At 46.2% G+C, this 15106-nt stretch overlaps 1 protein-coding gene across 4 annotated transcripts in view; it reads left to right on the top strand.

Moving 5' to 3' along the window:
* WIPF2 (WAS/WASL interacting protein family member 2) overlaps window positions 1-12198 on the top strand; it is a 30636-nt gene extending 18438 nt beyond the window's left edge. For all 4 annotated transcript variants that reach the window (XM_079948829.1, XM_079948832.1, XM_079948831.1 and 1 more), the window contains 7 exons: window positions 2788-2900; window positions 3044-3176; window positions 5060-5173; window positions 7167-7829; window positions 9122-9334; window positions 10470-10571; window positions 12059-12198. In XM_079948829.1, the coding sequence (XP_079804955.1) occupies window positions 2844-2900; window positions 3044-3176; window positions 5060-5173; window positions 7167-7829; window positions 9122-9334; window positions 10470-10571; window positions 12059-12099 (1323 nt within the window). In that variant the 5' untranslated portion in view covers window positions 2788-2843 and the 3' untranslated portion in view covers window positions 12100-12198. The remainder of the gene's footprint in view (window positions 1-2787; window positions 2901-3043; window positions 3177-5059; window positions 5174-7166; window positions 7830-9121; window positions 9335-10469; window positions 10572-12058) is intronic.
* Window positions 12199-15106: the final 2908 nt, after the last annotated feature.

Raw genomic sequence — 15106 nt, 5'->3', positions numbered from 1 at the left:
TGTGTTCTTGCAGCTTCTGTTAATTTCACGTATGGGAAACGTTCTTAGTGGATCGTGCCTTTTGGCTGGGAAATGCCTACTTTCGCCTGCTCTTAGGGTGGTGGTGGAGATGCCTGGAGTTGCGGTCTCACAAGCTTTTTTCATTCAGTATTGGACTTGCTTTTTAGCCAGTATTTTAAAAAGCTTCACACCTCCTCTGGCAGAGCTGGGGTTTGGCAAAGGTATCCGGTCTCTTAAGTACTATTATGGGTTGCCTTGCATGAGGGTTTCAGGGGAGTCAGCTTTCTTGGCAGCTCCTCCTTGGTTGGAGTTCATCAGAACTCCATTCCTCTGCTTTGCCTTAAGCTGCTGCAACTCCCTTCCTTGGACGGGCAGGTGCTGAAACCGGGTGCATTCCACTAGCATTAGACTGGCTTGTCTGTAATAGTTCCGACTGGTAATTTGATGACATTGGGCTTGTGCTTCTGACAGGTATCGGCATTGTGTATCTAGGGTGAATCACACCCCTTCTTCCTGTATCTGCTTCGTCCAAAGTATTTCTGTGGTGACGTGGTGGCGGATGTTTCTGCCTGTCGATCAGGTTATGCAGAGCCTGCTATAGCACTGCCAGCTAACGCAGTGCTGTATTAAAACTAAACTCTTTCCCAGGGTATAGGTTGGCCTGCAGTTAGAAGCATCAGAAGCATCCTTGCACATTCTTATTCCCAGTTATAGGATATGAACATGTCAAATTCTTTGATCCCCGCCCCCCTCACCAGACTTCAAGTGATTTTGATCCTGGGAATTTTCCAGGCTCACTTATTATAGTTGTGTTCATGAAATATATTCACCAGGGGGTGGTTTTCATTATGAGTCAATCTGCTCTACAAATCGAAACTAGTTTTATATCACTTAAATTGTCACGGTTTCCTTCGGAGAACTGTTGGAACGGTTGATTTGGGAGAGTGTTGAGTATGTTGTTAAGAGATCTTCGGTCTCTTCACAAGACTATAGTTGTCTGGGTGGTTCCTTGGTTGGGAACCGTGACAGTTAAATGAGTTTCTTTCAAACCTGATTAAATTTGTGGTATACCTATGTTCAGAGTGTCACTTGTTAGGAGGCTGTTTACTGTACTTTTCCGTCTATAAGATGCCCCCATGGATAAGATGCCCCATATTTTGGGGGACTCAAATTTCAGAAAATGGGGGGAGATTACACAGGGTTGTTCAGCTTTTTTGGGGGGGGGATTGCCATAAATCGCTCACCTGCACATGTCACAAAATCCACCTCCTTTCTGTCCCCTCGCCAGCAGAAGCTGCTGATTGCCCGCCCAATTGCCACAGTGCCAGGCAATCATCACCACCCATTGACTCTGCAACCAATCACACACACAATAACCGCTAACAGACGCAGCAGCAACCAATCAAACGTCCTCCCTATTCACTATCCATGTATAAGACGTCTCCAATTTTTTAGCAAGATTTTTCAGGAAAAAAATATAGTCTTATACACGGAAAAGTACGGTACCTCCGTATGAGAAAGGGTTTTTAAAAATAAACAAGAAAACTAGAAATCTGGGTACCATAGCTAAAATTCTGTATATCGTACAGAGGTATGAGCACACTTGACTTCTACCTGCAACTCTTTTCCTTTATCCTTCCATTTTGTTGGCTAGTTCTGTGGCTTACGCAAAAGATGGTAGAGAGCAGCTCAGAATGCCAGCAATGTTAAATGATAGCACAATATAAAACGGTCCTTCCTTAATCTTATTTTGTGAACTGCCCTGAGACCTCCAGTTATAGGGCGTAGTGATGTTAAGTTCTCGAGAATATTCTCGATTAATGAGACTATTAGAGAATTTTCATTTAAAATAGGAGAACATTTATTTTAATGCATTGAAAATGATATAATTAGTTAATATGCATTTTTATTCATGGGTAAACTTGTTTAGATGGCAACCAAAAACTGTACAGATACTTTTATTCAGTGGGGCAATGCATTGAATTCACATTCTTTGATTTTTTTGCACCAAACTTGAAATTGAAAATTCAACATGAATGACTCACATCAATCACTAAGCCTGCCACTAACTTACACTGGCAATATCACAGCTTGACTTACTATTTACTAGATTTTTTTTATTGTTGGTTGTAAAACTAGTTCTTACATTAGAATTTGCAGTTTGTGGAGAATATTCTCCATAGAATTTTCTAGCAGAGAATATTCTCCGGAGAATATTCTCACCTCACATCACTAATAGGGCGGTATATAAATTCAATAAATAATGATAATAATAATCTCTGTTGATAATCCGTTGGGGGGGGTAGGGTGGAATACTTGAGTTGTCATTTTTATTTGTAAACTGCATTTCACTTTTTCAGTTAAGGCAGATAATTTTGATTTACCTGTTGTCCTCCATGTGTGCCCCTATGTTGTCTTGAATATGGTCTATATTGCACATGTGTCTCCTGGGTCTGCAGCTTCAAAGCTTGCTTGCAGCTACCTTCGTTTCCCCTCGCCTTTAAAGCATTTTAGTTCTTATCCTGGTGTGTTGTTTATTATGCAGTGGTGCTCCTGCTGCTATTGTGTTTATTTTCTTAACTCCTTTGCAGTCACCTTGTATGAAATACTCTCTTTTTTTAATCAGCTGAATAAAATACTTACCTCAGTGGCATTCTCTCATGACAGCTACTGAAGTGGGCATGAAACTGCAACAATGCCCACCAGGTTCCGTCACTGCCTCCTGCTGTTTCATTTGCTGCTGTTTCTCCTTTGTAACAGTTTTCTGTTTCACCCCTGTCATTGCAGGTTTATGAGTGACCAAAAGTTCTTTTTACGCTGAGTCGGCAGGGAGTGGGGCAAAGATGCCAATACCTCCTCCCCCTCCCCCTGGACCACCCCCACCCCCAACTTTCAATCAGGTAGGTGGTCCTCCTGTCCCTGCCTGCTTCCCTTCTGTCCACATACAAAGAGCCCTGCTGAGAAGCATTCACAGGGGCACCCAAGAACTACTCCTGTGCTTATCTTTCTCCACTTAACCTGGTTGCCGATCTTCTCTTTTCAGGCTAACACAGACCCTCCAAAACTGAACAGGGATGAGCAGCGAGGGAGGGGAGCCTTGCTGCAAGACATCTGTAAAGGGGCCAAGTTGAAAAAGGTGACCCAAGTCAATGACCGGAGTGCACCTGTCATTGAGAGTAAGTATGGGGTCTGGGGCAATTGCAATAAGATCTTTGCTATCTAATTGGGAAAGCTCCTGGTAGCCTCCTCCTCCCCCCCCCCCAATTTCCAGATGGTGCTCAGCCCTTCTGTTGAGCATTCTCTCTTAAAATAATTCAGCAGCAGGTATGGGAGGAAATGGCCTAGAATCTCTACGAACAGAGGCATCAGGTGAGGCAGGTGGGGAGGGAGAGGGCTGTGGCCCATAAAATTGCCCTTGGGGTGATGTTTTTGCTTACATTTGTCTGTTTGATACGCTGTGTGCTTGATCTGGCTTTGTGCCGTATGAGGAGTTGGGGAAAGACAGAAGGGCCCGTGCACTGCAGCATGTGGCTGGGTTCACTCGCTTGAGTTACCTGGAGTCATTTGCTGGCACACGCCGTGAGTCATTCTCAACCTGCCACCCCATTACCCCACCTTACTCCTGAGCAGAACCTCGCAGGAGTAGCAATTACTGACTGCGCTGCTCAGGTCACTTCTCAGAGGGTACCTTCTGTGTTGAACTCAACTCATAGCTTGTGGAACTTGGTGGTCTGGATTGCATCCCTTCATGGAATCATAGAATTGGAAATGGTCACGAGAGTCATCTAGTCCAAGCCCCTGCAAGGCAGGACTCTTGTGGGTTTGTGCCCCATGTGGGACTCAAACCCACAACCCTGAGATGAAGAGTCTCAGGCTCTACGGACTGAGCTGTCAATAGCTCTCTCCCTTGATCTGTTGGGGGAAGGGCTCTGCAGTCAGTCCCTTTGTTTTGTGACTGAGGCCATCATTCCCTCTGGCAGCGTAATGCCTCCTAGTTTGGCAGCGTGAGTTCTTGCACAGTCCCCCTCTGTATGCCAGCATAAGAAAAGCCTTGCTGGATCAGACCAAAGGTCTAGCTAATCCAGCATTCCCACCGTGGTCAGATGCCTCTGGGAAGCTCACAAGCAGCACTCTCCTGTCTGTGTTTGTAGTTGCAAAATATGCTCTCTTTGTTCTCTGAAGGAAGGCAGCAGCAAACTACCTCCTAAACTGCACAGGTCCCAGTGGTGCAAATGCTTGAAATAAAGTGTTGCAGTTAGCAGTAAAATAAAACTGGCAGCTGCACACTTAAATCCTCGGAAACAGGTGTCTCTAATCCTGGCATGAAGGTAAATGCACAGCCTACGATGTATTCGTGCTTAGCTCTTCAGGTAGCAGCCGCTGTCTGACACCCATGTGATCTTAAGCAGTAAAGTTATTACCTTCTCTGCTTTCACACTGCCACTTCAGGAGGAGATGACTCCAATACCACTGGGCCTTTGCCTTGCCCACATGCTGAGAAGCAGCATCTTGAGTAAAAGAATATGGTGGAGGCTGCCTATGTAAAGCCCAGAAGAGAAGAACCATAGCTCAGTGTAGAGCAGAGCAGAGCGTCTCTTTAGAGCATCTCTTGTGTACAGTAGAACATCTACTTACAACTGCCTCTATTTGGGCCCGATCCAAGTCGCGACCACAGCAAACCCAGAAGTAAATACCGGGTTTGCCGCGATTCACGCATGCGCAGAAACGGCTTCTGTGTTTGCATCTGCACATGCACACAACGGTACCAGCGGCCTGTTTTGCCTAAAGAACGGGCCGCCGGAATGAATTATGGTTGTAAATAGAGGTTCCACTGTAATTGGAAAGCCCCAGGGTCAATCCCTGGCACCTCCAGTTAGAGCTGGGGGAAATTCCTGCCTGAAACCCTGGAGAAAAGCACTGCCCAGCGGCATAGACAGAACTGAGCAGCTTGGATCTACGGTCTGTCTCAGAGTAAGGTCGTTCCCTATGTTCCTGAGGTGGTATTTTAAAAAATGTGTTTAGAAACTAAATAAATAACCCAGGGGCCTTTTTCTTCCAGAATCCAAGGGCAGTGGCGGCTACAACTCCAGCGCATCCCCTCTGCCACCAAAGGGCGGCCTCTTCCAGGGTGGTGTCCCCAAGCTTCGACCTGTGGGAGTAAAGGACAGTTCAGGTGAGGACCACAGAATGTGGACTGGACTAGACTGAATAAAAGTGGTTTAAATCATGATTTGTGAAATACCAGACATTGAATCTTGTGTTTGAGTAATCAACTACCCTAGCTCCTGATGAAGAGTGATTGCAACTTGGTTTTGAGAGCAAGTCCATTCCTTATTGAAACGATCAGGAAAATTTATGTCGCCTTGTAGTGGCACTTAATGTCTGTGGAGCTGAGACTAGTCAGGCTTAATATCAAGGGTGGAAACCATGTCTCCTCCCCCACCTGTCTGCCTGTGTGTATTACCGGTGTATTACAAGACTGCTTGCTTCTACGTGAGCTTACTTGGACCTCTAGATCTTCTTCTGAGGTCCCCCTTTGGATACTCTGGCCATCTAAGGTGAAGCTGGTGGTGGCCAAGAGAGGATTTTTGAAGGTAGGGGTGAAGCGCACCCTCTCTATGGAATGCCTTCCCCAAAGAGACATGTGTGTTTACATTACCTCTGATAAGTTTCTGTTCTGAATTTTAATATCGATCATTGTTTGACTTGATTATTTAACTTGTTGGCCGCTGTGAAAATCCCGTGGGGTTGAACACTGTCATTCAGCTGCTGTCATTCTCTCTCTCTCTCTCTCTCTCTCTGTCTGTCTCTCTCTCTCTCTCTCTCTCTCTCTCTCTCTCTCTCTGTCTCTGTCTGGCTGTCTGTCTCTCTCTCTCTCTCTCTCTCTCTCTCTCACACACACACACACACACAATATTTGTTGACCTCCCCTTCATCATTAAGACAGTTTACAACAAAATACATTAAGCATGGCACAATATAAAATAGTACAGTGGTGCCCCGCAAGACGAACGCCTCGCAAGACGGAAAACCCGCTAGACGAAAGGGTTTTCCGTTTTGGAGGCGCTTCGCAAAATGAATTTCCCTATGGGCTTGCTTCGCAAGACGAAAATGTCTTGCGAGTTCCTGCGGGTTCCCCCCCCTTTTTCTAAGCCGCTAAGCCGCTTATCAGCTGATCCGATAAGCCGATAAGACGCTAAAAGCCGATAAGCCGCTAATAGCGCTAATCCGTCAATGGGCTTGCTTCGCAAGATGAAAAAACCGCTACATGAAGAGACTCGCGGAGCGGATTAATTTCGTCTTGCGAGGCACCACTGTATTTAAAAAATGGGAAATGTTTTTTTAAAACTGACTCAATGGAGAAAAGTATAAGCAAGTGAATAGGGTCTGGGAGAGATGATAGAAAATTACCAGCAAGGAGTCCTGCCGAATCTCTGCTGGAAGAGCATTCCACAGCAAGGGACCATCAACACTTAACACCTGACTTGTAGTTGAAGCCAGTCGGGCTTCTGAAACATGGAGAAGAGAGAGAAGTAAAGGAGCAACAAGGAGCTTGAAAGCTGGGAATCCAGTGAGGGAAAGTTGCACTGGAAAGTAGGAGGCAGTGGGCTCAGAAGCATGTGGACGTAGGGTTGGCCAAGGATAAAGTGCTGGAAGTGAGGACTCTCACAGTGCCTGGAGATGAGGGGTGCCAGGAAGGCCAAGTGGGTTGAACAGGCAAGGGAATCAGAGGACCCTTGTTCAGGAAGCTGTAGATGTAGGAAGTTAATGGACGGAATAACAGAATTTTGCACCCCTAAATGAGTGAATTGTCCAAAGCTTTAGCTGCCTGCCAGGATTACATTGGCAATCAAGAAGTCGCCCTTTTCTTTCCCCTGATGTCCCTTCTGTGTCCAGCAATTAAAATTTGACTTGCGTCGTTCATCCCTTCTGCTGTGGGAAACATTTGTGTCCAGAAATCTGAAAACCTCCCAGTCATTTAGAATATAGGCTCTGCATGAACAGTATATCACTGGCTGTGGTCTCAGTACAAGGACAAATGTTGTCAGTTTCCACTTAATTGGATGGTGGTTTTTGCCAAAAGGAGTTGCTTTATATTGGAAGGAGATGTTGATCTATTTCGCTTCTCTAATAAGCAACTCTGTGCTGGCTTTCCTTGGTTTCAGAAAGTCCCTCTGGGAAGCAGTGCCTCCAGGTCCCTGGGTCCAGATCAGCAGCTCCGCGGCCCCCGGTGTCTGCAACCAGCAGCCGGCCCCAAGATGATGCTGACAACAGCCGGGCTTCCCCTCCGGAACTTCCGCGCATGCAGAGACCTTCCTTGCCAGATCTCTCGCGGCCAAATACCGCCAGCGGCACCGGCATGAAACACAGCTCATCGGCTCCGCCGCCTCCACCCCCGGGACGCCGAGCCAACGCACCCCCTGCCCCTCCTCCCATGCACAGCAGCAAAGCACCTTCCTACAACCGTGAAAAGCCCTTGCCACCAACGCCAGGACAGCGGCTCCCAGGGACTCGGGATGGACCACCAGCTCCTCCCCCTATCAAGCCGCCCCCTTCCCCAGTGAATATCCGAACGGGACCAAGCAGTCAGGGCCAGTCTCTGGCGCCCCCTCCTCCACCTTACCGCCAACCCCCCGGTGTACCCAACGGCCCCGCCAGCCCCACCAATGAGTCCGCTCCCGAGCTTCCGCAGAGACACAATTCCTTGCATCGAAAGACACCAGGGCCTGGGAGGGGTATGGCTCCTCCCCCGCCCCCTTCAGCATCCCCTTCTTTACAGAGCAGTCGGCCCCCACCTCCTGCCCGTGACCCTCCAAGCCGGGGCGCAGGTAAGAGCATCTCCTAGCCCTTGTTTGTGAAAAACTGGAGGTGGTCTTGGCGTTGACAGCCTCTCGTTAATCTCTCAAGAGAAAAAAATGCGGCCTTGTCCGATCTTGGTGCCAGGATGTGTATGCGGTGGGTTTAAGAAGGTCAGGAATGGCCTGGTTTCATGCTCTGTAGCATAGCAGCTACGAGTGAGCTGTGAATTAGGAAGTTTTCAGTTTGAACCATACCTTTGCCACAAACTTGCAAGGTGTCACCTGGCCAAGCCACAAATTCACAGTCTTAGTTTTCCCCAAAGGCACACCCTTCTTCCATTGTTTCCCAAGGCAGGTGGATGCCAGCGGAGAGTTGTCACTCCTCCTAAATCTGCAGGTGAAACATTTGAAGGCTTGAAAGAGCTGTGCAAAGACGAGGATGATTGTGTGGATATGCAGTTTCCGACATTTTTAAGTTGTAGCCAATTTTTGACTGTAGGCTATGCTGGCTGTGGCTCGTGGGAGTTTTGAGTCCAACTCAGCACCCGAAGGACCAGCTTCCTCATCCCAGGCATCATGCACAAAGGGTACTGCCACCATAGCATGTTAGTGGTGCTTGGAAGACTGGAATATAAATTCAAGTTTCACAGCGAGAGTCTTTGCTACCAAGACATGTGGGATCGAATTTAGTTTTCGGTGTTGTGCAGAAGAGTATGCCTTTCCCTCCTAACAGCTGACTTGCTAAAAAGGACCCCACAGCTTCATAGTTATTAAAAAGCTGGTCATTAATTAGTAGATGCTCGTGCTTTTCGGAACAGCGACAACAAAAAGCAGGTATTACATTCTTGCCCTACAAATAAGCCAACCTGTTTAGTGTGGGGTGTTTGTTACTGTGGAGCACAATCATCTGATCAGCCTATTTTGTGCTCAGATCGTGACTCCCCATGCAGCTGCAAACCCTCCAAAAAGAAGCAGAGAGGACAGTTGGTGCAGGTACGTCGTGATCAGTCACTTCAGCCTGCGCACAATGCTCGCCAAGGGCTTGGTAGCCTACAACTTGCCATGCTAAGGGTCACATAGGTGAATTAGCCTCTTCAATAAGTAAGAAAATTCCTTAACAGAGTTGGGAGGTCAGGAAAAGAAACTCGGAACCCTATATAGCAGGTGCAAGGAAAAGACAAGGCTGTCAAGGGCCTGCAGAGTCAATGATGTTGATGAAAGGCCTAGGGCTGTTTGCTTGGCTACCTAGGGAACTCTGCTTTTTCCTTTTTTGGCTACTAAGCTAGCTCATGAAATCCTGACCTGGCAAATTTCCATTGCAGCCCCTCCACCGCCACCACCCATGATCCGAAATGGCGGTAGAGATGCGCCTCCGCCTCCCCCACCCTACAGAATACACGGGACGTCAGACCCTACGAGCCGTGGGAAACCTCCACCCCCACCCACCAGGACGCCAGTTGGACCTCCTCCCCCTCCCCCACCCATGAGAAATGGACACCGGGACTCTATTTCCACTGTCAGGTCTTTCTTAGGAGGTGAGTAGAAAGAACCTGCTGTTACCTTAAATTATAGGTGTCAGGTGCATTTAAGTTGGCTTTGAGACATGTGCTGGATTCAAAGGAAAACCAGCCTGCCCAGAATTACGATACTTCTGCTGGTTTGGCTGGTATCGGTGGCTATAAAAAATACTGTGATCAGCCAGGAAGAAGTGTGTGTGTTGGGGATGAAACTTCATACAAGCTTAGGAAGCAGCTCTAAAACGAAAGACACTGGCACAGACGTGTTAGCGTAGACTGCCAAGTCATACTATGGCTTGGCATGAATGAGTGACCCTGTGGGTTCCCAGAGAGGAGATTGCTGCAGTTTTGCTCCTCCTTTCATCCTGCTGATGCTGCACTGCTGTGAACTAAGCCATGGTTTCCCCTAATCCTATGTCTAAATTTGGGTTCATGGCTTTTCTTGCTCCAGACAAACTCGGCGTGTCCAGCCACAGAACAAACATTGCCAACATCTCGTGGTTGGTCTGAAGCAAAATAGACCAAATGTCTGAAGCTAAGCCAAACTGTGGCTTCACTTCTAGCAACCCAGGAAAGGAGGTGCAAAGTTCTCTGGGAACTTCCTCATTATCCTTCGTTGGGTTTGGCTTAGCATGTGTACAGATGGAGTCGCTTTCTCGCTTTTGGTGTTGACAGCTTGTTAAGCATCTGATGTTTTGAATTATATATCCGCTGGATGTTTTTATTTATAGTCTGTATCAGTTTATTTTAGGTACATTTCATTTTGTACAGAATGCCCAAACAGGTACTTGGAGAAGCAGTGACACAAACTATAGATAGATAGATAGATAGATAGATAGATAGATAGATAGATAGGAATGTTGAAATGCTGACTCATGCCCATTCTGACACTCTGCACAAAGCTCTTATTACCAGGTGACTCTGATTTCCTGGTGGATTCTGCCCCCAGCCTGTCATTTGCATATAATGGTGACCAAAATTTGGCACCTGGAGAGAGCGGCCCCATGCCTTACTTTCAGGGTGGGGCTTCTTCAAGTTTTGCCATTTTAGCCATCATTCCAGCCTCAGGGTTTTATGGATGCGAAAAGTAGGGCAGTGGGAATCCTTTAGACCAGAAATGGTTTTCAGGCCTTATTTTCCTCCTTTTCTGCAGATGACTTTGAATCTAAATACTCCTTTCATCCAGTGGAAGATTTCCCAGCGCCAGAAGAGTTCAAGCACTTCCAGAAGATTTATCCCAGCAAAACGAATAGAGGTGAGCACTGATTTGGCTCACATCTGCTTATTGGTCTCCCAGGTATCTGGCTGATAGTTCATAAAGCAAACTATTTTCAGCTCCATGCTTGAAAATTTGGCAAGTTGTGATAAGCAATTTAATTCTGTGGGACTGAGAATATGGCTTGCCAGCATTACGAATGAGATGATTTTATTTAAAATCATCAACATTTCCTTCATTCTGTTTCCGGGCCTTTTCAAATTATGCAAACTGTGCAGTCTTGCATAAATTTAATACTGGTTCTGATTTAGACTTGTCCAAGTTCATTGTGCCTTTGTGAGGAAGAGGGAATGCAGGAGTTACAGGAGCAGCTGCAGAAGCAGACCGACTGGGGAGCCCCGGGGGTGGGAACGTGATGACTCACTGCTCTTCATGGCAAAGGATTTGCTGGAATGGGCTGAACAAGATGCAGAAGCCTAGCTACCTGGAAAACATGAGAACGATGTGCAAGTTTGAAGTGGCACAACGGGTTAGCGTGTCTGGCTGTTAATCAGAAGGTTGGTGGTTTGAGCCCACCTAAGGATGGCTGTAGGCAGGATTCCTTCACTTCAGGGGGTTGGACTAGATGTCCTTTGGGGTCCCTTCCAACACTACAATTCAATAGGATTCAGCTTTAATATTTTTTTTTTGCGTAACTCAAATCTGCATCATGCAGTGGTGGGGAACTGAATTTGGCTTGTGCGGCAAATTATTACCTTCCCCCATCCCACGCGGACCAAGTTTTATGGATGGACAGATCCACCCACCTGTAAGTCACCTGATATCACAGTGGTGCCAGGTCATCCTTTTTTCACCCAACAGGTCTTGCATGGCACTTTACAAGGGATTTCAAAACACTGACTGTCAGCTGATGGCCTGGCCTTGCTGAGCACTTGGTACGGGGCTTTGCAGTCCCAGCTGATCAGTAATGCCTGCAAAGCCCCCTTCAGCTGAGCTTATTACCTGCCCTGCACTTGATGTCAGGTGTAGGGCAGGTGGATGCAGCTTGGCAAAAATAGCCTCCTGGGCCAAACAGGGATGCCTGGGTCTAATGAGGTCTGCACCTCAGCCCTGGCAAAATGACTATCTAGGGATAGCGGTAGCAATGTGGAAACTTTGTATTGATTATTGGGAGGTTATCAATTTTGTTTTGTTTTGTATTTTGTATCTGATTTTCTATTGTGAACTATCCTTGTTCTCATTTTCTGTTGTAAACCATCCTGGGATCTTTGGGTGAAGGGTGGTATACTTACTACTACTACTACTACTAATAATAATAATAATCTCTTTTGCTTTGTGTAATGTTTGATGTAGCACATTATTTTAATATTTTTTTTGAAGCCGCCCAGAGTGGCTGGGGAAGCCCAGCCAGATGGGCGGGGTATAAATAATAAATTGTTGTTGTTGTTGTTGTTATCAGCATCTTTGTAAAGCCTAACTTCCTATGGTGATGCATCTGTGGCATTAACAGTCTATTTCTTTTTCAGCTACTCGTGGGGCCCCTCCTCTGCCTCCCATCCCAAGGTGAAAAACAGCAGCTGGGCATGGTTCCACAGCACCAAAAAAATGGACCTGTGTTCTCAGATTTTCCCTTCCCTTCCCATCCCTCAGAAACCTGCATGAAAAATACATTCCTGCTGTTGATTCTCCCAACCCCCAAACTGTTTCAAGAACCCGGACAAACTTACCATTACTCACTTCCATCTATGCATTTCACACCTGGACTTAAAAGGACGTCTCTTGGCACAGCTGGGTGAGAACCCTTGTCTGCAGATCTGTGTGGGTTTCTCATTTCCCTTGCCATTCAGGTCATGGAGGGAAGAGCCACCCCAGTTCATAAACAACTACTGTTCAAGATCAAGGGTCCAGTGAATATTTTCCAGAAACGCAAGCCAAACAGGACTGTTTTGGATCTCTTGGGCCAGGTTGAAGCAACTGATCTTTGCCTAGCATAGGGCAGAGAAATGCCTGCGAAGTGGGGAATTCTGGTTTTTTTCTTTTTAAGAGGTGAGCATTAGAAGGACTGAAATAGCTATTCCGTTTTTGAATGCAGACACTACATACTAACACGTTAAAATTGTGGTTAACTTGAAGAGAGGAGGGGAGAAAATTACTATAAACAGCATCGCTTGGAGATAATTCTAAATGGGGAAAGCTATACAAATGTAGCAGCATCCATGGTAGCACAAGTGAAATTCAGGGTGCACATTTACACTCCATCGCTGCAGCGCTCCTTGTCCTGCAGGTCTGAAGCTGTCATCTTTCCCTTGAGTGTTGGCTGCTAGCATTCCAGTACAAGTCCCTGTGACTCCTAATCATGCCGATTATAATCTGTCAGCCGCTACTGCCACATGTATGGCATAGCCATGGGCGCAAATGTCGCAGCCATGCAGGGCAGAGTGCACTTTAGGCCCCAAGTTGTAGTTGTTGTTGTTCTTCAGACTGTGACATTGACTGTCTTGCCTCTTCGGAAAGATCACTTCCTACTGTTTCCACGAATGAAGTCACGGCCCCATCTTGTCTCCTTCAGCCGTGGGTAGCTTTGAGAAGGAGTTGTCCTATGTATTAATGCCCTCTGGCAGCAGGCGTGTTTTGGGGGCTTACCATTGTGCTGAGGGTTGAGTGGGTCCCGGCTGCCTGACCACCCTGAGGCACCGGAAGGAAGTCAGATAGGGAAGCATTCAGCTCTGGTTATGAGTGGTATCCTATTCCAAGCAGCAGCCACCAGCCAGTGTGTGCAAGTGCAAACGGTTAAACGGTAAATTGATCACTCCTAACTCGGAGTTGATCATTGTGACGGTTAATACTCCAGCAAAGTAGCTGCTAAGGTTGGGGGTGACTAGAGAGCCTCCTTCATGCAATATATTTTGTACACAAATGATCATGTTCTCGGTGCTTCTTGCACACGAGGAGGAGGAGGAGAGTTGCCCTCTGTGCACGTGACCGTTGGGGTGCTTGTTGTTCCCCCTGTGGAAGTGTCGCCTGTATAATCTAGGTGTCTTGGTTGTAGCACGGAAAACCTGGCCTGCCATCGGAGGGAGATCTCATAGTGCTTGTTTTGGTGCTTGAGGTCAGAGCAGCGGCATTCTCATTTGCCTTTTTACCAGTAAGCAAGAAATACACTCCAGCTGTAGATTGCACATGTTCTTCTTGGTGTGGCTTTGTCTCCATGCGTGGTGGCCTGCTCGGAAATCACTGCTTCCCAGAAGTAGATGCATCCCGTTCTCTGCTGAACACTATTGATCCTGAAACAGAAGCAGAACTCCTGTCATCTTCTTGGCCCCTGCTCTTGTTTTTACTGGATGGTTATAACATCAGACCTAGCTAGCTAGCTGGTTGGTTGATTTTTTTTTTTGCCTTACACAGTACTTCTGTCATGTGATTGGTACCAGATTTGTTATAATTATTGTGTATATTTACTCTTGAATAACTTGCGGGTTGGGAAATATGTGTTATAATCATAAATATTGATATATTTTGTATGTTGTAAAAAGTTTGTAATATAGGATCAAGGTAGGCTTGCTGGCCATACACTACAAAAGCTCCCTCACCTTCTACTTAATCTTTTTTTTTTTTTTTTTTTAACGATGATGGAAATTCATCCACTTTTATGTTAATGACCAGGCAGTCCCTCATGTTGAGGGCTAATGCTTGGTTGGAGGAATTCCTTTTTTCTTCTGGAGGAAAATTAAGTCTTACCCAGCATAGCTTGCTGGGAAGAGAAGTTAAATGCACTGTGCATTTTTGATGTGTGTGTTTAATTTTTATTAAAGATTATGTTCCCTATAATGTTAGCTTCCCGTAGATAGAGCCTTTGTGAAGCAGCTGTGAAGGGGGTTCCTAAGTTCAAAATGGCAGTGGAATTAAAACTTCTTAATTGAGGCACCTGTGTTATACCTGCACGTTCTGGGCCAAAGCACTGCTTTCTTCCTCCTTCCTTTTTCCCCATGTTAGATCTGTTTTTATTGCCTGGGGGGGGGGGCGGGACGGGTTGGGTTGGCTTTGCATTTCCTTATTGACCAGGTGTGTTTGTACAAGGGGAAACTGGCACACAGAGAGACATTTTCCTATTTCATCCTGTCCTAAAACCTCAGACCAGGTTTATATAGCATTTTAAAAACCACAAATGTGAAACTCGCATCACCCATTACCAAGATGAAAACCTCAGATTTGCTCTCCCAAATCATTGACTCTGCCAAAAGGTATTTGAGTTTTGCTGAAGGTGGCAGACATACTTTATGCCTGGAGACCCTTAGCAGTTAGTTTTGTTTTTAGCAAAATCAAGCAATGAAGTTTCTTTCCCCTGGGCTGTACCATTTCAGGCTGCAGATGAAGGAATCTCATATTTGAATACAATTCCTTCTAGAAAAAGTTTATGTATGTTAAAAACCATGCTCAGCCCGGTCATCTTCTGGCATGGGTTTTTTGTTTGTTTGTTTTTGTTTTCAGAAAGAGGACTGAAGCATGTGTCTTTCTGTATACATCTTGAAGAACAGTCCAGGATAAGTTTTTATTGTTCCAAATATTTCCTTCTC

Source organism: Podarcis cretensis (assembly GCF_951804945.1).
Source record: "Podarcis cretensis genome assembly, chromosome: 13".
Lineage (NCBI taxonomy): Eukaryota > Metazoa > Chordata > Lepidosauria > Squamata > Lacertidae > Podarcis > Podarcis cretensis.
This window is presented reverse-complemented; position numbering and strand designations above follow the sequence as displayed.